The sequence below is a fragment of the Vombatus ursinus genome, unplaced genomic scaffold (assembly GCF_900497805.2).
Source record: "Vombatus ursinus unplaced genomic scaffold, bare-nosed wombat genome assembly UNPS02014801.1, whole genome shotgun sequence".
NCBI classification, from domain to species: domain Eukaryota; kingdom Metazoa; phylum Chordata; class Mammalia; order Diprotodontia; family Vombatidae; genus Vombatus; species Vombatus ursinus.
The window spans coordinates 8,455,455-8,481,673 of record NW_020954579.1 but is presented as its reverse complement, the minus strand read 5'-3'; the positions used below and the strand labels follow the sequence as shown (position 1 = coordinate 8,481,673).

The 26,219-nt window shown below is 42.6% G+C and overlaps 1 protein-coding gene across 3 annotated transcripts in view; it reads left to right on the top strand.

Moving 5' to 3' along the window:
- The window catches only part of ARHGAP27 (Rho GTPase activating protein 27), a 71,566-nt gene that overhangs the window by 43,545 nt on the left and 1,802 nt on the right, over positions 1-26,219 (top strand). For all 3 annotated transcript variants that reach the window (XM_027872780.1, XM_027872783.1, XM_027872781.1), the window contains 13 exons: positions 11,768-12,187; positions 12,370-12,573; positions 12,874-12,954; positions 13,045-13,137; positions 15,436-15,503; positions 15,904-15,994; positions 18,270-18,374; positions 20,224-20,322; positions 23,255-23,360; positions 23,599-23,709; positions 24,333-24,431; positions 25,073-25,150; positions 25,721-25,855. In XM_027872780.1, the coding sequence (XP_027728581.1) occupies positions 11,768-12,187; positions 12,370-12,573; positions 12,874-12,954; positions 13,045-13,137; positions 15,436-15,503; positions 15,904-15,994; positions 18,270-18,374; positions 20,224-20,322; positions 23,255-23,360; positions 23,599-23,709; positions 24,333-24,431; positions 25,073-25,150; positions 25,721-25,855 (1,690 nt within the window). The remainder of the gene's footprint in view (positions 1-11,767; positions 12,188-12,369; positions 12,574-12,873; positions 12,955-13,044; positions 13,138-15,435; positions 15,504-15,903; positions 15,995-18,269; positions 18,375-20,223; positions 20,323-23,254; positions 23,361-23,598; positions 23,710-24,332; positions 24,432-25,072; positions 25,151-25,720; positions 25,856-26,219) is intronic.

Sequence of the window (26,219 nt, the reverse complement as noted above, 5' to 3'; positions counted from 1 at the left end):
CTCCTATGTGAAACAAGGGACAATCCCACAAAAACTAGAAGCAGAGCTGTGAAAATGAAAATGAAAATGCTTCCTTCTAGAGTCACTTCTTTAATCATACCTTTTCCCCTTTGCTGTAGAGGGTGGAAGAGAACAAGCATTTATTAAGTGCCTACTATGTGCCAGGCACTGTGCTAAGCTCTTTCCAAATCTCAGCAGTCCTCGGAGGTAGGTCCTATTATTATTCTCATTTGACAGTTGAGGAAACTGAGGCAGGCAAAGGTTAAGCAACTTGCCCAGAGTCACGCAGATAGTTCCGTTATCTGAGGCATGATTTGAACTCAGGTCTTCCTAGACTCTAGGCACAGTGCTGTGTCCGTTGCACCACCTAGCTGCCAAATGAACATAGACATAAAGCTGGAAGATGTTATGGGATCACAAAGCCCCTCCCCCCTCAGAGGGGGTGACAGGCACTCAAGCTGGAGAAGTGGATGGCATAGGCATGATTTGAACCCACATCTTCTGAGGACAAGTTCAGCGCTTTTTCTATGCATGCTGCCTTCCAGAGGTGATTAGCTTCATTACCAAGCACTCTTTCTGACATAGGCCTTTATGGTTCCATTCGATTCAATAAGCATTTATTCAGTGCTTACTATGCACACAATTTTGAATTAGTAGTAAAAATACAAAGACAGTTCCTGCCCTCAAGGAGTTTACATTCTTTTTTTGTGTGTGTAATTAGTTGTGTCCAACTGTTCCATGATCACATTTTGGGATTTTCACAGCAAAGATACTGTAGTGGTTTTCCATTTCCTTCTCAAGTGCATTTTACAGATAAGGAAACGGAGGTAAATAAGGCTAAGTGACTCAGCCAGGGTCATACAGCTAGTAAGTATCTGAGGTCACATTTGAACTCAGGTCCTTTTGACTCCAGGTTCAGCGCTCTAACCACTGTGCCACCTAGCTGCCTCTGCATTGTGTTGGGGATGCATGTATAAGTAAATACAAGATAATTTGAGACAGTAGAGAGAGTACTAATGCCCAGGGATGTTAGATGTCTCACTCCCTGGTACACAGAAGGCACTTAATAAATACTTGTTGATTGATTGATATCCCCTCTTCCCATATTGGAATAGTCTCTTATTAAATAGTCAAGCAAAACTGACCAATATAACTTTATCTGTTCCCATCTGCTGCGTTTAGCAACCATAGCCCCCTGGCTTTTGGAATCAAGGGTTGGTCATTTCATTTATTCTGAGTTCAGTTGCTTTTTTGTGTTGTTTTATTTAATTTCTTGAAGTCATTGCCTATATATTCTCCTGGTTCTGCGCTTTTCACTCTGCCATCATTTCATACAAGTGTTCTGATGTTTTTTATGATACACTAACAATATCGCATTATATTTGTAACACTACATTTTGTTCAATTGTTCCCAATTGTTGGGTACGTTGTTATGTTGTTTTGTTGATTAGTTGCTGTTGTTTAGCTGATTAATTGTGTCTGACTCTTCATGACCCCATTTGGGGTTTTCTTGGCAAAGATACTGGAGTGGTTTGCCATTTCCTCCTCCAGCTCATTTTACAGATGAGGAAACTGAAGCAAACAGGGTTAAGTGACTTGCCCAGGGTCACACAGCTAGTAAGTGTCTGAGGCCAAATTTGAACTCAGGTTCTCCTGACTGTAGGGCCAGCACTCTATCTACTGTACCACCTAGGTGCCTCTGTTGGGTACTTATTGTGCATCTAAATTTTTTGGTACCACAAAAAGTGTTGCTGTGAACATTTTGGCATATGTAGTCTTTCTCTTATCTTTGACTTCCTTGGAGAACATGCCAAGTAGCAGAACTGCTGGGCCAAAGATTGTGAACAGTTTAGTAGCTTTTCTCATATAAATGATGTTTACAAGAACAGTTGAGTCAGTTTGCAATTCCACCAATAATGTTTTAGGGTGCCCAACTTTTAAAAAAAAAGTTGTTATGCCTTTTATCAGCCATTTTTCACCTCTATCCAGATTACCCCTTTCTTGAGACAAAGAAGTAAAGAAAAAAATTCTGCTACAGAGATGCTATCTGACAAAGTATACAGTATTCTGTCCTAGCAGTTCTCCTCACCCCACATGCTTTTCTACAGCTCCTTCAACATTGATTATTTCCATCTTTTTTGTTTTTGCCAATTTGATGATTATGAGATGTAACCTCAGAGCTGTTTTCATTTGAAATTCTCTTATTAATGATTTAAGGCATTCATGAGGGGGTTCCTCATTTTAAAGGGAGGCTGAGAGAAGTTGAAGTTTGCCAAAGGTCACCCAGGTAGTAACAGAGCTAGGATCTTAACCTTCATCCTGTGATTCCAAATCCAGTGCCCTTTTTTCTCTGATTCATTCCTTTCTTCAACCCTCAGTGGGTGTGACTAGTGCTCAAGCTTCCTGGCTCATTGAACCTACCCAGGACCCATTGCCTACCCAAGAAGGTCAGTGGACTGTCTTAGGGTGACTCCAGTTTACTTTTTATCTAGGCTAAATTGGGTATGGCTGATTGTCTCAGCCAGTTGTCAGAAGTTCCCTGTGCCCCATCAGTTGCCTTCACTGAATGGCCAATGTGCTTTACAGTTATCCTTTCCACATTGTGACTTTCCCCATCATGGTTTCGATATATCATGAATCAGCATAAGAAATTAAATGGGAATTTTTTTGGAGTTTTGCCAAAGCTGAAGACAACATGCAAACGCCAGCAGATGACACAGAAAGGTTTAGAAACTCAGAAATGCATAAATTATATATATGGAATTATAGAATATCAAAACATTTTATTTTTTTAATATCATAATAACTCAAACTTTTCTGGTCTGGAGGATGGGCCAAGAAATTTTATGGGGATTTTCCAGATTGTAGGGATGCCATGTCCCTAACCCCCTCGATGTAGAAGGGATAACTGTAATTCTAGTGATTTGATTGAGGAGCTTCTTAATTTTTCTTATGACTAAGAATGTCCTGCACTCAATTATGTTATCAGGTCATTCAGGAAAACTCCCAAATTTGATCTCAGATTTCCCCTGATCCATTTCCCTTACAGCAGCACTTTTGGTGGCCTCAAAGATCTGTAAGGAAAGTAGGTGCACCCATCATTAGAGAATGGCTGAACAAATTTTGTAATCATGAGAAATGATAAGTATGAAGAATTTGTAGAAACTGGGTATTGCCAAGCAAAGTAAGCAGAACCAGAAAAAAAAATTTAAAAAAATTCTTGGAAGACTTAAGGACACTGACCAATACAATGACCAACTACTGACCAACTCCACATTTCCAATGATAAACCATACTGCACCTTTGCTAAAAGGAGGTAATTGGTGGATTCTTTTGTCTTTCATTTTGCCCTCTGATTCTAATAGATTTGGTCAATTTTTCCTAATGATTTCTTGAAATGTGGAATCCAGGAGTTCTTTGGTCATGGCTTTCAGGGAGTACAATGATTCCTAAATGATCGCTCCTGGACTTGTTTTCCAGGTCTGTTGTAGGTACCCCTTTACATTTTTTTTTTTCTATTTACAATCTTTTGACTTTGTCCTAATGTTTCTTGTTGTCTCATGGAATGATTAAATTCTATTTGCTTCATTCTATTTTCAGAAGGTTCACTATTTACTCAGTCTTCTACCTCTTCTTTTATAAGCTGTTTTTTCACCTTCCTATTCTTAATTTCTTTTTTTATCTTGAACTTAACAATGCAAAAAAAAAATTAAAACCCACAAAACCCAAACCATGAATATTTCCATATACAAAATAGAACAGAAAGAAGGGCTGTATGAAATAACCTCCATTCCACGCCTATTGCTTTTTTTAAAAAAGCATATAAGACATTCAACCTGTTATTTTCAAGATTCTACCACTTTTTTGTGCTTCTCTGTATCTGGGCATTTTCACTTGCTGTTTCCCCTGCCTACAACTCTCTTCCTTCTCAAATCCGTGTCCTGGCTTTCCTGGCTTCTTTCAGTTAAAATCCTACTTTCTGCAAGTAGAGTTTCCCAATCCCACTTAATTTTAACACCAGCCCTCTGTTGATTATCTCCAAGTTAGCCTGTCTGTTGCTTTCTGCACATAGCCATTTGCACGTTATCTCTGCCGTTAGACTGTGAGCTTCTTGAGAGCCAGGGCTGTCTTTTGTCTTTCCTCACATCCCCAAAACTTAGCACGGTGCCTGGCACATAGTAGGGCCTTAATAAATCCTTGCTTTCTTCTGAACATTTATTCTTCTGTGTACTTTCAAAAAATGTTTCAATGGCTCTCTCTCTTTTTTTTTTTTGCATCCCCATCGATACTCTCCCTTCCCCTTATCACATCCCCAAATATAAAAAGAAAGGCAAAAATCTCTTGCAACACATAAGCATAGGCAAGTAAATCAAATCCACACTGTGGTGATATCCCAAAATACCTCTCTCAGGAGGGGACTAACATGCTTCAGCAAAGGCCCTCAGGAGATATGGCTAGATGTTACTTTAATCAGTGTTCTTCAGTTTTTCAAAGTTATATTTTCTTTACAATGTTATTGTACAAATTGTTCAGGTTCTGCTCACTTCACTCTGCCTCAGTTCTGACTTCCCAAGATTCTCTGAAATCATCTCTTTCGGCATTTCTTATAACTCAGTAAAATTCACATACCACAATTTGTCCGACAAATTGTCCAATGGACACCACTCTAGTTTCCATTTCCTTTCTTTTCTTTTTTTTCCCCCATTTTAATGACCTCTGTGGGATCTAGAAGTCTGTTTTGCTTGTGACTGTCCTCTTAGCAGTATTCGTTTTCCTCTTAACCCCCTTCCCCTATATCATTTTTCCCCCGTTGAATTTAATGTATTTCTTCACCAAACTCTGTGTGTGTGTGTGTGTGTGTGTGCACATGCGTGCAAACCCTCTTTAGTGAGATTCAAATAACAGCAAGGTTCATTGACCCCTGCTACTCCACCCTTCTTCTGTGTTTGTATACCCCATATATGAGAAATAATATGTCCCACTCTCTTCTTCCTCCTTTCTATACTAGTGTAATCTTTTACTTTCCTCTTTAAAACTCTCAGAACAGAACCAATCCACAACACGCCCCAGTCTTCTATTATTATTAACTATCTCCTCAATACTAAATAATGAGGTTCTTAAAGATATTTGTTTCCTTCCCCTCTAAGGAATATTGACCCTTCATCATCATAAGCCCCTTCTAATTACTCAAATACATTAACCTAGTTTCTAGATTTCTCTTGAAATCTTGTGAATGTATTTCAAATTTTCTACTCAGCTCTGGTGTCTTCATGAGGAATATTTGAAAGTTTTCAATTACATTAAAGGTCCAATTTTTCCTCCCTGTAAGATTATATTCCAAGGTCTCCTCCTGTACAGGTGGAAGCTGCCACGACCTGTGTGATCCTGACTGATTCCTTGGTTCTTGAATTCTCTCTTTCTGACATTTTTTTTTCTTTGTCTTAGAGGCTCTGGATTTTGGCTGTGACATTTCTGGGACTTTTCTTTCTTTAAGGAGGTGATTAATGGATTCTTTCTGTCTGGACTTTGCCCCCTGTGGTTCTAATAAGTTTGAGCAATATTTATCTTTGATTTCTTGAAATATCACATGCAGGCTTTTTGTTTGGTCGTAGTTTTCAGTAAATCCAAGGATTCTTAAATCACTTCTCTTTGATCCTTTTGTCTAGGTCACTTGTTTTTTGATAGCAGATACTTTACATCCTCTTTTTTTCCCCTAGTCTTTTGATTTTGTTTAAATATTTTTCCTCTCTTATGAAGTCATTAATTTCTGTTTGGTCTATTGTAATTTTCAAAGAATCTATTACTTGGATAAGGTTTGCCACCTCCTATTCTAAGCTTCATTCTCCTTCCTATTCTTCATTTTTTTAAATGTCTTGCTTCATTTATTCTAAATATTCATGCAGTCTTTGTGAAAAATCCATTTTCCTCTGTAAGTCCCTGGTATCAGTTGTGGAATTATTCTCTCTTTCTGGGTTAGATTCTTGTGTATTTCTGGATCCATTATGTTTCTTTATAGTTGTATGTATAGTTGTATGTATGTATTTGTATGTATGTATCTGTTTAGTTGTATGTATCTATAGCTGTATGTATGTATTTGCTCATATCTCTAGCCTTAGGATCTGAAATGGGACTTTGTGCCAGGGCCACCTTCTACTGTGTTTTGGGGCTTGGTGATCAGCCCAGCTTTGTTGTAACCTCATTTACCTGGATTGCTCTGCTGACATCTACTTCCCAGGATTAGTTTTCCCTTGAATTGTTGAGGTTCAGAGCACTGAATCTTCAGAGCCATTTGGTGGCTGCAGAAACCTGGAAGGAAAGTAGCTGCACCCATCATTGGACAATGGCTGAACAAATTGTGTTTTCATAAGAAATGATAAATACGAAGAATTCGTAGGAACTTGGGAAGACCTGAATGAATCATTGGCACAAAATAAGCAGAACCAGGAAAACCATTAAAAAATTATTGGAAGATTTAGACCGATTCTCAAGACAAAATACTAAAGATCTCAGAGTCCTGAGTACTTGGGATGTCCCCTTTTGAGCATTTCAAGCCCATTCCAGTTACTAACACTCCACATCCCTTCCAAGGGCACTGCTATGTATTTTTAGTCACCCTGGGGCTTTCTTGGGGGAGCCCTCTACTCTTATTGCTGCTTTCTAATACAGAACCGTGCAGATTAATAATTATAATAATAGCTAATATTTATGTAGCACTCTATGCCAGTTCACTGTGTTAAGCACTTAATAATTATTATCTCATTTGGTCCTCCCAACAACCCTGTAAGGTAAGTGCTATTATTATCTTCTTTTTACAGACAAGGAAACTGAGACAAACAGAGGTTATGATTTGCCCAGGGTCACAGCTAGACCAGATTTGAACTCGAGTCTTCCTGACTTCTAGTTGGTATTTGAGCATTGTTTGTGCTGACACTGGCTTTTCTGGTAACCCCTTTCTTATTGCCCACGGGCTTTTCAGGCTTTTTGTATAGTTCTCAGGGGAAAGAAGTTATTTATCATAGTTTCTTATTGGATTTCTTTTTTTTTTAAATATTTTTTATTTATTTTGTGAAATATTTCCCAATTACTTTAAAAAAATTTTTAACGTTCATTTTAAACATTTTTGAGTTCCAAATTCTCTTCTTTTTAAAAAATTTTTTATTAATTTATTTTGATTTATCAACGATCGCTTCCATAAGCTCTTGAGTTTTAAATTTTTCTCTCTTTCCCTTTCTCTATCCCTCCCCAAGATGGCGCGCAATCTGATATAGGCTATACATGTACATTCATATTAAACACATTATGAACTTTGAACTAATTCACATTAGTTGTGTTGTAAGGAAGAATTAGAATCAATAGGAGAAACCACCAAAAAGAGGAAACAAAACGAAACAGAAGAAAAAAATAGCAAATAGTAAGCTTCAATCTGCATTCAGACTCCATAGTTCTTTCTCTTGATGTGAATAGCGTTTTCCATCATGAGACCTTTGGAGATGTGTTAGATTCTTGCATTGCTGAGAAGGGCTAAATCTATCATTGTTAGTCATCGCACAACGTAGCAGTTATTGTGTACAACATTCTCCTGGTTCTGCTCACTTCGCTCAGCATCAGTCCATACAAGTTTTTCTAGGTTTTTCTGAAGTCCACCTGCTTATCATTTTTGTATAGCACAATAGTATTCCATTACATTCGTATACCACAACTTGTTCAGCCATTCCCCAATTGATGGGCATCCCCTCAATTTCCAGTTCTTTGCCACCACAAAAAGAGCTGCTGTAAATATTTTTGTACATCTGGATCCTTTTCTCATTTGTATGATCTCTTTGGGATATAGCCCTAGAAGTGCTATTGTTGGGTCAAAGGGTTTGCACATTTTTATAGCCCTTTGCGCATAGTTCCAAATTGCTCTCCAAAATGGTTGGATCGTTTCACAACTCCACAAATGCATTAGTGTTCCAATTTTCCCACATCTTCTCCAACATTTATCATTTTCCTGTTTTGTCATATTGGCCAATCTTGTTTTGATTTGCATTTCTCTAATCAATAGTGATTTAGAGCATTTTTTTCAAATGACTATAATATGGCTTTAATTTCTTCATCTAAGAACTGCCTGTTCATATCTTTTGACCATTTATCAATTGGAGAATGACTTATATTCTTATAAATTTGACTTAATTCTCTATATATTTTAGAAACAAGGCCCTTATCAGAGACACTGGTTGTAAAAATTCTTTCCCAGTTTTCTACTTCCCTCCTAATCTTGGTTGCATTGGCTTTTTTTGTGCAAAAACTTTTCAATTTAATGTAATCAAAATTATCCATGTTGCATTTTGTAATGTTCTGTATCTCCTGTTTGGTCATGAATTCTTCTGTTCTCTATCTGACAGGTAAACTATTCCAGTTTGCTTATAGTATCAGCCTTTATATCTAAATCATGAACCCATTTTGATTTTATTTTGATATATGGTGTGAGATTTTGGTCTATGCCTAGTTTCTGCCATACCCTTTTCCAGTTTTCCCAGCAGTTTTTGTCAAATAGTGAGTTCTTATCCCAGAAGCTGGGGTCTTTGAGTTTATCAAATAGTAGATTACTATAGTCATTGACCACTGTGTCTTGCATACCTAACCTATTTCACTAATCCATCACTCTATTTCTTAGCCAGTACCAAGCAGTTTTGATGATTGCTGCTTTATAATACAATTTAAGATCTGGAATGGCTAGGTCACCTTCCCCTGCATTTCTTTTCATTAGTTCCCTTGATATTCTGGACCTGTTGTTATCCAAATTCTCCCTCTCCCACTCATTTAGAAAACAAGTAACATATCATTTATACATGTGAAGCTGTGGAAAATGTATTTCCGTATCAGCCATGTTATAAAAGAAAACACCAAAAAAAAAAAATACAAAACAGAGCAAGAAAAATAACATGAAAGAAGTAAGCTTCAGTCTGTACTTAGAGTTCATCAGTTAGTTCTCTCTCTGGAAGTAGATAGCATTTTTTTTATAATAAATCTTTCAGAATTGTCTTGGATTATTGTATTGCTGAGAATAACTAAGTCATTCACAGTTGATCATTGTATAATATTGCTGTTACTGTGTATACAGTGTTCTGGTTCTGCTCATTTCACCTTGCATCAGTTCATTCTTATTGGATTTCTGGATGATTAGTCGGACTTGTGCAATTTTTAGGTTTTTGCTGGGTAGGTCTGTTGAAATTTGGCAGTCCGCCCACATTTCGGCAGCCATTTGGGCCAGAAATCTTCATCTACTTCTCCCAACCGCAGCTCTTATTTCACTGATAATTTCATTTTTTTAATGTCTTACTTCATTTCTTCCAGGTACTCCTGTAGTCCTTGTGACCATGAATTCTTTTTCCCCTTGAGGCTTTGCTTGTAGCAGTTGTGAAATTACTATTTTCTGGGTTGGACTCTTATAGATATACAAATCCATCATATCTATTTATAGAGTTTAGTGTCTGCTTCTGTTTACTCAAATCTATAATCTCTGTTCCTGGATCGGGGCTTTGGGGCAGGACTTTGTTCTGCCCCACTTTGTATGCCTGGCTGGGATAGTCACACCCTGTTTGGTTCTGAATTCAATGACTTTAGCTCCTACTGCTGACTTCCACTTCTTCTGGTGTGACTATGCTCTGAATTCTGGTAGGGTTCAGGCCCTCCCCCCCAATTCCCTAGATTGTCTGGGTTCAGAGCACTGGATCTGCAGGGTCCTCTGGAGCATCTCATGTTGCAGTTTTGTGGATTTCCAGAGCCAATAGAGCACTCCAGGCTAATCAATACTGGCTCTACGTCTGCCTCTATGGTCAAAAAACTGCAAGTTTCTAATCACTGTAGAGCATCCTCATCCAATCCCTAAGGGCTTCTGACCCCCAGGTAGATAGTACTGAAGTGATCAGGTGCCCAAGATCTCTGCTCAGGGCTCCATCTTATTTTCCTTTGATCACACTGGCTTTTTTCTCTTGCTTTTCTAGGTTCATTTTAATTTTTAATTTTTTTTTTATTTGGTTAGGCAATGGGGTAAAGTGACTTGCCCAGGTCACATAGCTAGTAAGTGTTATGTGTGTTGAGGTTGGATTTGAACTCAGGTCCTCCTGAATCCAGAGCCAGTGCTCTATCCACTGTGCCACCTAGCTGCCCCTCTAGGTTTTGACTGTCTAGGTGTAGCAGTGGGTAGAGTGCTGGGCCTGGAATCAGAAAGTTTTTTTGTTGTTTAGTCACTTCATTCGACTCTTCATGACCCCATCTGGGGTTTCCTTGACAAAGACACTAGAGTGGTTTGCCATTTCCTTCTCCAGATCATTTTACAGATGAGGAAACTGAGGCAAACAGGGTTAAGTAACTTGCCCAGGGTCACACAACTAGTAAGCGTCTGAGGCTGAATTTGAACCCAGGAACATGAGTCTTCCCGAATCAGGAAGACCTCTGACAGCCTCTAGCTATGTGACCCTAGGCAAGTTACTTAACCTCTGTCAGCCTCAGTTTCCTCAGTTACAAAATGGGGCATAATAATACCTATCTCCCGGAGTTACTGTGAGGACCAAATGAGATATTTGTAAGGTGCTTAGCAGAGTACCTGGTACATAGTAGGTACTTAATAAATGCTTGTTTTCTTCCTTGTTGTGCAGTCTTAAGTTCGATGAAAGCAATTGTTGTAGTTTCTCTTTGCATTTCCTAATGATTGCTCAGTTTGGTGCTGTTTTTAGGTCTTTCGTATGGTACATGCATGAGCTGGGCTTCTCTGCCTCTACTCACACAGACATCCTACCTGGAAGTCACTTATGGGCTTGACTTTTTTTGCTGTACTTATGTCCTGATGCCACCTGTTCCCACTGCCTACCTGGAATGGAATCATCTTTATCTCTGATTCTTTTTTCAAGGCCCCCAGCTTAGATGCCACCTCCTCCCAGAAGCATTCCATGATTGCTTCCCCTCTCTACCAGCTAAATTATTCCCCCTCCCCATTCTCAGATATTCCTATAGCATTTTTTCTGGATCCTAACTTTGCCCTAATAAAACCTACCTTGAAAGATCCCTTTTTTGTTGTACATGTTGGAATCCCCCTCCCCCAATAGACTATAAACCCCTTGAGGGCAGAGACTCTTTTGGATTTCTCTTTGTATCCCCATCACCTAGTTCAGTACCTTGTACATAGTTGCTTCTTAGTAAATTGACTCCTATCTGGAAAGGGGATGATCCTTTTTTTTTTTTTTTTTTAGTGAGGCAATCAGGGTTAAGTGACTTGCCCAAGGTCACACAGCTAGTATGTGTCAAGTGTTGGGTCTGAGGCCACACTTGAACTCAGGTCCTCCTGACTTAAGGGCTGGTGCTGTATCCACTGCACCACCTAGCTGCCCCCTAAAAGGGGATGATCCTTAAAGAGATTACAAAACATTTGGTGGAAGTATCTATCACATCCAGCTATTGGGAGAAAAGGCACAAAATAGTGAGGGGGTGGTGGTGAGAGTGATGGGTTACAATGGATATTCATTGGAAGAGTTCAGTCAGAAATCTGAACATTCTTTATATGCAGTTCTGACTCCCTGAAAGTGGTCAGCCCTCCAGAGGAGAAAGTATATGGATTTAGGGCCCCCTTAGGGGAATGGGGCCTTAACTGAAAGCTCCAAGAGGTGATTATTTCAAGCTTATTTGTCTATTTCTCTTTGACTTCTGATTCTCTTCTTTCCCAGTAACAGGAGGACCTTTTTCTTCTCTTCATTTCTCTGACTTCTGACTCTTGTCCTTCCCTTCACAGGTAGAGAGTTCTCTGGACCCTGTGTATGTGAATGTGGAAAGGCAGCAGCGAATTCCTGCTCTGGCTCCAGCCCCAGCCCCTGCCCCTGCCCCTGCCCCTGTTGCAATCCCTACCTCCACCAGCCCAGTGTGGGAGACTCATACAGACTTGGGCAGTGGACGGCCCTACTATTATAATCCAAGCACTGGGGAGACCACGTGGGACTCTCCCTTTGGCCATCCTGAGTCTGCATCCAGCCCGGCTACCTCTCTGTCCCCTCTGGGCAGCCCGGGGGACCCTGAAGCTGAGTGGGATCAGTATTGGGATGAAGAGAGCAGGAGAGTGTTCTTCTACAACCCCCTGACTGGCGAGACTGCCTGGGAGGAATCCATCCCTGAGATGCAAACGGAACTTGCCCCTTACAGCCCCATGGACCAAAGGGTAAGGATGGGATGGTGAAGTTCAGAGGCAGGGAAGAACTCACCTTGGGGTAGAGCTGAGCTCCTAAGGGAGGTGGAGGGTGAGTGGTGGAGGGGGCTAAAGGAGCAGAGGGCTCTTGGGTAGGAAAGAATAGCCAAGGTGGCGGAGCCATGCACTGATTCTTGGCCTGGGCTGGATCCCAGCCACCAACACCAGAGGCAGATTATCCGGAGGAGCTGACGTGTTACCCAGAGGAAGACTATTCTCCAGGGAGCTCTTACACTGACCCCAGCCCAGGCTCCCCAACCCCAGGGCGAACAACTGACCCCTACACACCCCCTGGCTGGTCCTGCCACCTCACCCCAGACGGGCATTTGCTCTATACCAACCTTTATACACAGGAGCAGGTATGTCAGGACCGGGCAACGGGACAGCTCCCTTGGAACCCTCTTTCAGATATTCCTCTGGAGCCCTCTTCCCCTCCAAATCTATTTTGTCTTTTCCCGTGGCCATCCACTTTCTTTTCTGAAATATTATCCTCCTCGCCTTTTCTTCCTTCTCCTTTCTCTTTCCTTCCCCCTCCCCTCCCCTCCCAGCCTCAGAGACACAAGTCACCCTTCTTTTCTGGAAGCTCGCCTGTCTAAGAACTTCTTCCCTCCCCCCACCCCCAACACACAGTGGTCACTGATTGGACTTTTCCTCACCAGTGGATGAGGTCCGAGGATGAGCAGGGGAAGCCATACTTCTACAATCCCAGTGACAGCACCACCCAGTGGGAGCTTCCCCAGGTACTGGCCCCGGATCAGGGGAGGGGGAGGTAAGGGATGGAGTTTAGAGTGCAGGTGAGGGGACTCTGAGTGTCTGTCCCTTTCCTCCAGGTACCCGTCGCAGGCCAGCGTCACCAAAGCAGCGGCAGCAAGTCCAGTCAAAACAGTGACTCCCTGACACTGGGCAGCCCTCCAGAGGAGAAAGTGAGTGGATTTGGGGCTCCCTAGGGGAAAGGAGCTTGGGCAGGCATGGAGAAGGTGCTATGAGAAAGGCACTGGACAAGCAGTGAATGCTTATCAAGGGAGTTCTTGACTCTCCTTCCCAATCTAGTTTTTGCTTCTCCTATTTTGTGTGTGTGTGTGTGTGTGTGTGTGTGTGTGTGTGTGTGTTTGCTTGTAACTGGGGAGTAGAGAGGAGTTTTCTCTATCCTCACCCTAATCTTCTCTACTGAACTCTGATCTCTCTCATACTTTCCACCTGTCTGATGGGAGTGAGAGACAAGGATAATAAATAAACATTCTCTTCCTTACCGTCACGGGAATGGAACAATTCTCCTTAAGCTGATTCCACCTCTAGATGGAGAACTTCCCTCCCTGTACCCTCACGATGGACACTAGAGAGAGTCAGGAGCTTGGCTTCTAATTGGAGGTAATTAACATCCCATGGCAGCTAGATGGCACTGTGGATAGAGCCCCAGAACCAGAGTCAGGAAGACTTGAGATCAGATTCAGCCTGAGACACTTCCTAAGTTGTGTGACCCAGGATAAGTCACTTAACTTCTGCCTGCCTCAGTCTTCTCATCAGTAATATATAATAGTATTTTCTGAGTGATAATTAGATACGGCACATGACCTAGTTCATGGACCATACTCATGATTGGTTTCTTTTTTTTTCTTTCTCTTTTTTTCTTTTGGCAAGGCAATTGGGGTTAAGTGACTTGCCCAGGGTCGCACAGCTAGTAAGTGTCTGAGACCAGATTTGAACTCAGGTCCTCCTGACTCCAGGCCAGTGCTCTATCTACTGCGCCACCTAGCTGACCCTCAGGAGTGTCAGATGGAGGTGCCTTTTGGCTGGGGGACCCCTACGATGAACTGGTCCCATAATTAATCTAAGAATGGTGCACAGTCCATGCCACTGGATGTGGTGGCTATCTCCAGATGGACAATGTGCTCATTTTGCATACTCATAACTATCCAGAGAACAACCTTGGCAGAAGCTACAGTTATCTTGGTAGAAAAAATCCTTTTGCAGAAATTAGAACAAGATGAAAAAATGTTAGATTTTTGATAAGCAAATTTAGGAGAAAGTGATTAACTCTTAGCATACTAGCCAAAAGGTTTTTAGTAAGCACTAGTTAATACAAAAGTTTCTTTTGCTTAGAAAAGGAACCTCCCAAAAAGGGAGGCTGCACTTTCATTTTCAGCGGTAATTTCAGAAGTGATAACAACAATAATCTTGTCTTGATTCATTATTTAGCCTCAATTCTACTGGTAGAATTTCATACATCTGTAGTACCTTGAAGAATGAGATGAGTCACTGCCATGAAAATAAGGCACTAAAGGGGCAGCTAGGTGGCAAAGTGGATCGAGCTATGACCTTGGAGTCAGGAGGACCTGAGTTCAAATCCGGCCTCAGACGCTTGACACTCACTAGCTGTGTGACCTCGGGCAACTCATTTAACCCCGACTGCCTAAGCCAAAAAAAAAAAAAAAAAGGCACTAAAAAATGAAAAAAGGCTCTCTGGGACAGTTACCCATCACTAGGCTCTCTAAACAGAGATTGGATGACTAGTGTTCAAGGATATGGTAGAGGACATTCCTGAAGCAACTAGGTAATGAAGTGAATAGAGTGCTAGGCCTGGAGTCAAGAAGACTCATCTTCCTGAGTTCAAATCTGGTCTCAGACACCTGCTAGCTGTGTGATCCTGGGCAAGTCACTTAAGCCTGTTTGCCTCAGTTTCCTCATCTGTAAAATGAGCAGGAGAAGGAAATGGCGAACCACTCCAGTATCTCTCTTTGAACATGACTGAAACAACTGAACAACAACAAGAGAAGATTCCTGCTCAGCTCTGGGTTGGGCTAGGTAACCTCTGAGGTCCTTCCAGCTAAGTGTCTGTGATTCTGAACTAGGACCAAGGGGTGGACAGAAGTTTCAGGGCAGAACTTTCTAACAGCTCTCTAATCCAATGAAGGAATGGGCTATCTTCAATTCAGGTCAATTAATAGTACTTATTAATCCCCTACTATGTGCCTGGCACATAGTAGGCAAGAGAGGCAAAAGACAGGCCCTGTCCTCAAGGAGCTATGCCCAGGCAGGAGCCTCAGGAATTAGACCAGCTGACCTTGGAGGTCACTTCTACCTCTGAGATTCAGATGTATTCAAAAGACTTTTACCAGGCTCCTCCTGTGAACAGAATGCCTGGCTGGGCTCTGAAATCTGCGATCCTCTCTGCCCACTTGCTGTTTTTAACCTTATCTCTTCTTTCCCCAACCTGCTTATAGTCTAAGACTCTGGATAAAGCTGGTGTCCTTCACCGCACCAAGACAGTGGACAAAGGGAAACGTCTTCGGTGAGCAGGGGCAATTGATGGAGCTCAGTGGGCAGAGCCAGGGATCGGAACTTGAGGGGAGATTGGGTGGGGTAAGGGTTGTCATCAGGGTTGTTCCTCTATAGCTTGTAAGTACCCAAAGTGGCATCAAAGCGTAGTGGGCAATGTAGATTTGAATCTCACCTCTGATAATTCCAAGCTGTGTGACTCATGAGCAGGCCACTTAACCTCAGTTTCTTTATCTGTGAAATGGGGATTCCTATAGTAGATTTATTTCGTGAGACTGTTTTGAAGTTCAGGTGAAATTATGTAGGCAAATTCTTAAGCGTTATATAAATGTCTGTGATGATGATGATGATGATGATGATGATGATGATGTTGATGATGTTAATGATGTTACTGATGTTGCCGCCCTCTTCAGTAAGAAGAACTGGAGCCCCTCCTGGACTGTGCTAGAAGGAGGGATTCTGACCTTCTTCAAGGAATCAAAGACCTCAATTGCTGGCAGCCTGGTGAGGGCCCCACCTAACCATGGGTCATGTTAGACACAATCCCTTATACTTTCTCCCTACAGACCCAGTCCTCAGAGCGAGGGCTCTCCCTTGACATGGAGGTAGCTATCCTCCTGCTGACCTCAGCAAGAGAAGGAATTTCTAGGAGTGTAATGTGCAGGTACTTTGTGTCTGCCTTACAAACATACCTTCTCTGAAACATTAGAGGGGGAAAACAGTGACTATTGGGATATATACCCCTCTGATCACTCTTCTTCTTGGCACTGCGTCCTACATTTGGTCTACTGCCTTTATTGCTTTCCTAGGGATATTCAGTCATTTCAGTCATGTCTGACTCTTCATGACCTCATTTGGGGTTTTCTTGGCAAAGATACTGGAACGATTTACCATTTCCTTCTCCAGCTAATTTTACAGATGAGGAAACTAAGGCAAACAGGGTTAAGTGACTTGCCAGGGTCACACAGCTAGTAAGTGTCTGAGGCTAGATTTGAACTCAGGAAGATGAGTTTTCCTGACTCCAGGCTCAGTACGCTATCCGCTGCACCACCTACCTGCCCTCAGCTAGCGTACCAGCTAGCTTCTTTATATCTCAGGGATACAGAAGGCTTTAAAGAAGGGAACCTCTGCTTACCCAATCTAAGCCGGGCTTCCCAGGCAGTTAGGTGGATAGAGTGCTGGTCCTTTGAGTGAGGAAGACCTGGATTCAAGTCTGTCCTCAGACCAGCTGCATTACCCTGGGCGGATCACCTAACCTCTCTCTCTGCCTCTGTAAAGTGGGCATAATAATAGCACCCACCTCCCGGGGTTGTTGTGAGGATAAAATGATTTGTAGACCTTAGAAAATGATGATGAAGATGATGATTCCCATACTGGCCTGGTGTCTTCAGTTATTGGGGATATGGGAGAAGTGGTCTCATTGAGGCTGGGGACAGTTGCAGGGATGGGCGAGGATCTATCAGTTAACCACTTCTCTTATGCCTGCGGCCGGCTCCTTCTCACCCACTGGACTGAAGAGGGACTGTGGGATATAGGAAGAGAGGTTAATGGGACTGGAGTGTCAAGGACCCCTCACCCCCACCCCAGGGATAGAGGAAGAACCAGTAGCTGTCAGGGTGAACATCCCCTGAATTAACCTCTGGACTTGAGGAGTTCTAGTCCAAAGGGAACAAGGAAAGCATTCTGGCCTTGCTACTAGAACAGGAAAATAACAAAGCAAATTCCAGACATAGCCCCTTAGACTGTGAGCTGCCAGAGGACAGAGACTGCCTTTCTTTGCTTTTCTTTATATTCCCATTGCTTACCATAGTGCTGGGCACAACAAATATTACTGACTAGGATAGTATTAACTTATTGTGTGTCATGAACCCCCTTAGCAGTTGGATAAAACCCTCCTCAGAATAATATTTTTAAATGCATCATATAAATACCTAGAATTACAAAGGGAATCAATCAGATTGACAGTTATCCAAAAATTTTTTTAAAGATTACAATCTCCAAGTTAAGAACCCTTGATTATAGTGCACTGAACATGGAGTTAGGAAAACCTAGGTTCAGATCCCATCTGAGAGAGACACTTACTAGCTGTGCAACCCTGGTCAAATCTTAACCTCTAGGCATCTCTGTTTCCTCGTCTGTAAAGACAAAGGGGTTGGACCTAGTGACCTTTAATGTCCTTTCCATTCTTAAATCATCCTATTACTGTGTGATCCCTTCTCCTTGCATTCAGTTACATATACTACTGGGGCAGCTGTGTGGTGCAGTGGATAGAGTGTAGGACCTGGGGTCAGAAGGACTTATCTTCCTGAATTCACATCTGGCCTCAGACATTCACTAGCTGTGTGACCCTGGCCACATCACTTAACCCTGTTTGCCTCAGTTTCCTCATCTGTAAAATTAGCTGGAGAAGGAAATGGTAAACCACTCCAGTATCTTTGCCAAGAAAACCCCAAATGGGGTCATGAGGAGTCAGACATGACTGAAGAACAAGACATACACTATTGAAAGGGAGAGTTTGGGAGGGCTGAGGGTAGGTTGTATTGAAAGAACAAGTCGAATGGGGTCCACAAAGGAAAAGCTTCTTATTCCCCCAAGGTCAGACTCCCTCCCAGACCTTCAAGGAATCCTGGGTGTTTTATTCTCTCTTGTCAGACTGAACAGGGCAATTGCCAGATTGTTGCTTGTTCTCTGGCTTTGGAAGTTTCGTTTGAGATGGGGGCATGAAGGGGATAAGGAGAATAAGAGCTCAACAGAGATACTTCCTCCCCATTTCTTCCAGAGACAGCCATCCACCTTGTCTACTCCAGAGTACACTGTAGACCTCCGAGGAGCTACCCTCAATTGGGCCACGAAGGACAAGTCCAGCAAGAAGAATGTGCTACAGGTAAGAATCCTGGGACTCTTCTCTTGCCCTGTAGCTTCTAATGTCTCAAATCAGAGCCTCCTTATGAGTAGGAGCCCATCTTTAACTTGGATTGAAAAACAAAAACCCATAGTTATATCAGGTTTAGCATGCACAGTCAATATACAGACTTTTCTATAGCTCCCAAACACTTCTTTGCTTTATGGTTTCTCAACAATGTCCTTCAAAGCTCTGAAAACAGTCATATGTAAATGAACTGATGGACCACGATGCCTTGCAACCATTCTCACCTTTAGTCTTTACTTGTGATGACTGAAGCTGCCTTAAAACAGGTCCTCTAAGCACATTTGTGTGAGGGGCAGTTTTTCCTCAAGTTCTCAAAACTGTCTTAAGACATTTTTCTTACACAAATGTCCTTTTTCTACCCCTTTTGGCAAATAGGATGTCTGAAGGTGAAAGTGGGCAGTGCCGTTGTATGTAAACTTAACAAATATCAACAAACATAAACATTTCAATAGATGAAGAAGAGTATTTATGAAACTGTGAACTTTTATGCAGCTTTTTAAAAGCATATATTAAATTTAACAAGATAGTCACAAAACTGCCCTCCATCTCTGCATCCTCTCTGAATTTTCTTCTGTTCTCTTCTGTGGATTAAAGTTTTTTTCCCATTGATGCTTCTCTTCTTCTTCTTTTGTTATTTTATTTTTTTGCATCACTACCATTATCTACCAACTCTTCCCTACTCCACCCTCCCCTCTCCAAAATGAAAGTACTCTCTTGTAACAAATAAGCAGAGTCAAACAGAACAAATTCACATATTGGCTGTACCTGGAAAATGTGTGGATCTAGTCCCTTTCTGCCAAGAGATGGGAGGCCTGTTCCACTGCAGATTCTTGAACTGGGGAGGACATGATTAGATTTGTTCCTCTCTCATAGATCCCTATTGTCTCCAAAATTAAAAATTTTAAACTAAATTAAATTTAATTTAAATTAAACTTTTGTTTCTAAGACCCTAACATTTGAGGTCTACCACAACTGGGGACCCCATCTTACCTTTCTAACCTTTTATTCCTCCCCTTCATGGGTATATTCTAGTCAACCTAAAACAGCCAATCACTTTAGCCCCCATATTCATCTTATTGAGCTTGTCTTCTCTATCTTCCATGCCTTTGCTTTTGAAGCGTTCCCTGCCTAGAATGGACCCTCTTTGTCTTCTCCTCTCCCTGTTCCCCACCTTATTTGTTAAAGTTCTACAAAACTACCTAACTTGGGTGCCATGAATCCTTGCTTGACTTGCCCTGCCCACTGCCAACCCAGGGTGAAAGTGAGCCCTCCCATCTACAAGTTTCTCATGATACTTTGCCCATGGATCTGGGTCTCAGGTTGCTCATGTCAGACTAAATAGCCTCTGGGGCCCCTGGTAGCTTTATATCTATGCTTCTGTGCTCCTATGAATTATGCCAGATTGTTCCATTTGCCTTACTCCCCCTTGTTTCATAATTAATTGTGTTTATGCATTTTCCTTCATTTGATCATAAACTCTCTGAGTTCATGTTCTATTTTTATATCCACAATGGGTAATGCAGTCTTATGATGTAATACAGTTAATGATTAATGAGTGGTGATAGCTTTGGTGGTATGCCATCCATAGGGCTCTGTCCTCTGTCTTGTCCTGTTTGACATTTTTTTTTTAAATCAAGAACTTGAACAAAGACTTAAATGACCCTTGCACATAGTAGGTACTTAATAAATTAATACTCTAGGCCAGGGTAGGGAAGTACAGTTCAGATCAGGGTCTTCTCTCTTCTGATCAAGAATGCCAGTGGAATTTCGTATTGAATTACATGGAAAATGTTTACCGTTTCAGCTCCAGAGCCGAGATGGCTCTGAGTACCTGATTCAGCATGACTCAGAGGCCATTATTGGGACGTGGTACAAGGCTATCAGTCAGGGCATCCAGGAGCAGGTAACAATATTCGTTGTGGGGAGATATGATTTGGGATGGGAGAACTCGTGAGGAAAAGAGCCAGGAGAGAAAGGGACCAATGTTCATGGATGGAATGGGCCTGTCTTCCAGCTGAAATCAGACCTGTCCTTGGCACTGGGAGCCAACACTCACAGCCTTGAACTAGATTAGATAATTTGCTATCATTGTAAAAGAAGGAGAGAAATCCTGCTTTTCCTTCTGTTTTGGTTATTCTGCTGGATTGTTGCTGTGTGTATGATAAGGGATGTCATTCATAGTTAGCCTCAAGAGTTGGGAAGGACCATAGGGATCAGCTACTTCAGACCCCTCAGTTTAGCAGAGAAGGAAAGAAAGGCCCTCAGTGCCTATCCATCCACCCACCTAGATCCCTTAGAAGTGAGACCTGATCCCCAGCAGGGTCAAGATGGAGGCTTACAACAGCTCTGACCCTGGTCTTCTATAGCATGGTTCGATGGCTTCCCATACCTCAAAAATGTTGATTAAGGGATTAATGTCGCTCTGGACAGGGTGAGGAGAGTTGTTCTTTAGTAATCTACCACTGGCTCTGTCGTCCGCCTTGCCCTATTTGACCTTATTGCTATTTTTGTATTTTTATATCTTAGCTGTATTTTTAAATTAAGAACTTAAAGACAGAAATGACATGCTTATGTAGCAGATTCTTGGAAATAATTACCTCCTGTCTCTCATGCAGCCTAGTGACAACCACACCAGACCTGCACTTCAAGTCAGCTAGCTCCTGCACTGTTACCTTATTCTTATCCTGAGTTCTAAAGAAATCAAGACGTGTTCTGATATTTCCTTATAAATCAGTAGGAATACACGACTCTCATTAATTAGCCATTTATTTCTGACCAGTTTATTAAATAAACCAAGGAAACCTCTTTTCTCATGAACTTTCTCTTTTCTTTTCCCTTTCTCAGACCCCCTCACTCCCCCACCATTCTTATAGGATTAAATAAACATAATTGTTACTGGCTATACAATTTATTAATATTATGACAAATGATACAAAGATATATTTAAATATTTAAATAATATATCACAGTAAGAAAGATAATAGCCAGTTACCTGTAACCCTCAACTGCAACTGCTGACTTCTCCTCAACTCTGGAAAGCCAGCCCCACCATTACTGCTGTCTCAGATTGTCAGTCAAGGTCTCTTAGGAATTCTCCTTTGGGTACTTTCTCAACAACCTAAGACTGAAAGTTCTTTCAAGAAATATCTCTTTAGTCTTTCTCAAAGGTAACACATTCTCTCAGCAAAGACTTCCTTTAGTGCTTTGACTTTGTTGCTCCGAAAGTCTCTCTCCTGGTGTGCCAGTTAAGTCTCTAGATGACAGTTTCACTGCCACTTTTGTATTCCTGATTAAAGATAGAGTAATAATGCCCAAGTCCCTGTGGAAGAGGCTACTGAAGCTGGAGTTAGACTTACTAATTTTGTGGATGATACAGAATGTGGATGCCAGAATAAGGATTTTAAAGTATTTGCACAGGTTGGCTCTATGGGCCAGAGAACTAGCAATATGAAATTTAATAGTTTGGATAAATGCAAAATGAGGGTCATGGTGACCAGGAGTAGGTGGCAACATGACATCCACCAGAGGTAAAATTGTACTGGGAAAGCAATGTAAAGAATGTCATCACAGTGCTGTGGGATCAGAAGGGGAGGTTGGCTGGTCATTTATCAAGAGGGAGGGAGATGCCATAGACTGTTTGGTCCATTGGTATCCACAAAATGTTAAGAGATCTGGAGGAAAACCCCCAATACCATGGGAGGAACCCCATGTGGAACACTCATGAGAGGATGTAGACAAGAAAAATTCAAAATTGTAGTCATGGGTGGGCTATGATCTGTACACCTGGAAGGAGTACCCACATTGACAAGATCACTGGTCCATCAAAGTATCAAAACATAAAATCCCACACTTGGGTTTAAAATAATCAATTGTATGGGTACAGGATAGGGAAGTTCTGACTTAACAGTTGTTTATAAGAAAAACATCTAGAAAACAGGAGTTCTTAACTTGAGGTCCCTGGATAGATTCCAGGGGAGTCTATGAACTTGGACAGGAAAAAAATTACATCTTTATTTCAATATAATTGATTTTCTTTGTAGTTTTATGTATCTTATTTTATTTAAAAAACATCCTTTTGAGAAGGGGTCCACAGGCTTCACCAGCCTGCCAAAGGGGTCCATGACACAGCCCTGCTTTGGAGGTATGAATAGACTGCAAGCTTGATATGAGCCAATGGTATATAATAAGATCTTAGATTTAGAGCTGGAAGGGACCTTAAAAGCCATCAAGGTCAATTCCTCCCCATTTTTCAGAAAAGAAAACTTAGGCACAGAGAGGTTATATGATGAGCCCAGGGTCACACAGCTAGTTAAGTGTCTAAGGTGGGATTCAAACACAGATCTTTTTGACAGCAAGTCCAGTGCCCTTTCTGCCAAACCACCTGTTCCCAAAGTGCAGCCCTAAGATCTCTGGGGGTCCCTAAAACCCTTTCAGGGAGTCTGTGAGGTCAAAACAATTTGTATATAATATTATGATGTTTTAATTTCTAATATAGTAGATATCTATAAATATAATTCACAAAAGCTCTTTGAGATCCTCATTTTTAAAAGTTTAAAGGGGGTCTTGAGCCCAAAATATTTTAGAACTATTGTATTATCCCATGCTACCTTTCAGATTTATGAAGATAAATTTCACCTTGGTAAAGGGAGAAACTCTCCATTGTCCAACAATGGAAATTTATCTTATGAGATAGCAAGCCCTCATCACTGTGAATGTTTGAGCAGATCAGACCCCAGAGGAGGACCTGTCAGGAATGCTATAGATGGGATTCCTACTTTAGGGAAGTGAGATTTGAAAAGAGGACCTCTTCCAACTCTGAGATTGTGTGACTACAGTCCGCAGATGCCTACCCTGAGACCGACAGTGAAAACCATGCTGACTTTGGGTCCAGTGAGCGGTTGGGAGGTGGGAAGGAGAAAGAAGAGGAAAAGAAACATCCTAGTAAGTGGGGCCGGGAACTGGGAGGTGGTGGGAGATATGAAGAGGGAGGTGAGGAAGAAAAGGGGGCTTTCATTACAGGGCACAGGAGTCTTCCACCCCATCTCAGTGGTAGACTTGGAGAGAAATCTCTGAGCAACCTTATGTAAGATGAAGAGGTTCTCTTTGAAGGTTATTTGGTACCTAGGGCCCTGAGCTCCCAGGTAGCACCCCTAATGGATGCTGGCCTTGCCACCCACAGTGAGTCACACGGGTCCTGAGAACGACTCCAGCAAAGTTCGGCACAAACTCCGAAAATTCTTGTTGAGGAGACCAACGCTGCAGTCCCTTCGGGATAAGGGCTACATCAAAGGTAGGGGGTGTGTGTGTGTGTGTGTGTGTGTGTGTGTGTGTGTGTGTATGTGTGTGTGTGTGTGTGTCTGAGCATGCACACACAACAGAGAGTCAGGATGGGTAGTATGGATATGTTTATCATCGGATTTTTTTAAAGTATTTTCTCTCTTTTCCAACTCCTTTCCCCCCCATAGAAAAAAAAAAAAAAGAAGACCCTTGTAACAAATATGCATAATAAAAACAAACAAATTCCCGATTGGCCGTGTCCAAAAACATGTCTCAGTCTTCACCCTGAGCCCATCACCTCTCTGTCAGGAGGTGGGGCGCATGCTTCATCGTCGGTCCTCCAGAATCATAGTTGCTCATTGCACTGACCAGAGTTTTTCAGTCTTTCCCAATCATTTTCTGTGCAATGGTGTTATAGTATAAATTGTTCTGCTCCTTTCACTCTGCATTGTCTTTCTGGGTTTCTCTGAGTTCCGTCTTGTCATCTTTATATATAGTCCAATAGCTGGATGTGTGTATTTTGTTCCACACTCTGCCCTAGCCCCCACCTGGATCTGTTTTCTGAGGGCCAGGGAGGGGGCATCTGGAGGCAGCCTTTGTGATGCTGGAGCTCTGGTTCTTCCATCTGCCTTCCAGACCAGGTGTTTGGCTGTGCGTTGTCTACGTTATGTGAGCGGGAGAACAGCCTTATACCCCGCTTCGTGCAGCAGTGTATCCGGACGGTGGAGACTCGGGGTATGTGGGCACTAAGAACTATTCTTCCCCCCCCTTCCCAAGAGGGGAGCTCTTCAGGCCTAGGGAGGACAGGGGGTGGGGCTGGGGTGCAGGGAAACCAGGGGAGCCTTCCAGTGACTCTTAATCTGACTCTCTCCCCTCCTTCTTGCCCTCTAGGCTCAGACTTCTCTTCCACCTCACCCTGACTCTTTATTGAACTGGGTCCTAGGTGAGGTCCTATACTGAGCCAGGAGAAAAGCCCTGCTCTTCTGGGAAGTGTGGAGTGGGAGTGGGGAGACTTAATCTGAAATACAGATGCAGTTAGACAGAATGCCCTTTTCAACAAATCCGTCACACCTGCCCTGTGGCATCTGAGATCCTGTGTCAATGCTCCTTATGAATACTCCTTGTGAAAAGTGAAACCGTGTACTCTATCGAGACAAGGAGAAGACAGAGAGGCACCAGAGTAAATGCTGGACAAGGAAGGCTATGAATCAGATCAGAAGAGAAATATGTGACTTGTTGAGAGTAGATAAAGATATCACTTGTTGGGGTGAGCGGTGATAGTGGGCAAAAGGGAGTGATGTCCCTTCTGTCCCCCAATGAATGCAGGAGGGCTTCCTGGAAGAAGTGAAAGCCAGCTTCTCTCTCTACTCTGCTAGGCTTGGACATCGATGGACTGTACCGCATCAGTGGGAATCTGGCCACCATCCAGAAACTGCGTTACAAAGTGGACCATGGTGAGTCTACCTGAATCTTCTTGTTTCTTTTAAGCTAAAGAATGTGCTGAGACACCCGCATTGGGGAAGGGACAGCAGGGGCATGTTTTCTGTTGGATTCTGTGACCCACAGAGAAGAGGAGCCCCTCGTTATGAGAGCCTTGTCCCTGGAGTGTTCCCATAGGCTTCTCTTTTTTTTTCCCTCCATTTTTTGGAGGCAATCAGGGTCACCCAGCTAGTGTCTGAGGCTGGATTTGAACTCAGGTCCTCCTGACTGAGAGCCAGTGCTCTGTCCACTGCACCACCTGGCTGCCTCTTCCCAAAGTCCTCCACCTGGAAGTCACTGGCTCCAGGCCGGTCTCCAGACAAGGCTGAGTGGGGAGGAGGATTCCCTTGGCTGAGATGACCATGACCAGCCCCTCACACCTGCCCCGTGGCATCTGAGATGGCAATTCTCCCAAACTCAGCCAAGGCCTCGTTTGGATTGCCGGGGCCTGGGGCCTCTTGCTCCCGCCCTGGCATTGACAGCTGGGAAGAGAGGACTCAGCCAGGTCCCCCCATTCCCGCCCCTCTCTTCTCTTTCTTCTTCAGATGAACGGCTGGACCTGGACGATGGGCGATGGGAGGACATCCACGTCATTACCGGGGCGTTGAAGCTCTTCTTCCGGGAGCTGCCCGAGCCGCTCTTTCCCTTTTCTCACTTCCGCCAGTTCATCGCCGCCATCAGTGAGAGGGCTGGGGCCAGGGCCGGGGCCGGGGCCGGGGCTGGTGCTATCAAGCTTACAGGGCAGAGATAGGAATGGAGAGATGGAATGATATAAACGGTCACAACGCCAGGAAGGGCGGTTCCTTTATAAATAAACAGTGGCATTTCTAGAGCGTATAAAATTTGCAAAAACTTCATGTACATTATCTCATGTGAGCTAAGTGCTATGGGTAATATTATTTCCATTTTATAGATGAGGAAACTGAGGCTCAGAAGGCTGAATGGCTTGCTTAGAGTCCCATCGCTTGTAAATATCAGAGGTGGGGTGTGAACACAGTTCCCTATTGACCCCCAAGTTCAGCATTCTTTCTACTATGCCGCAGG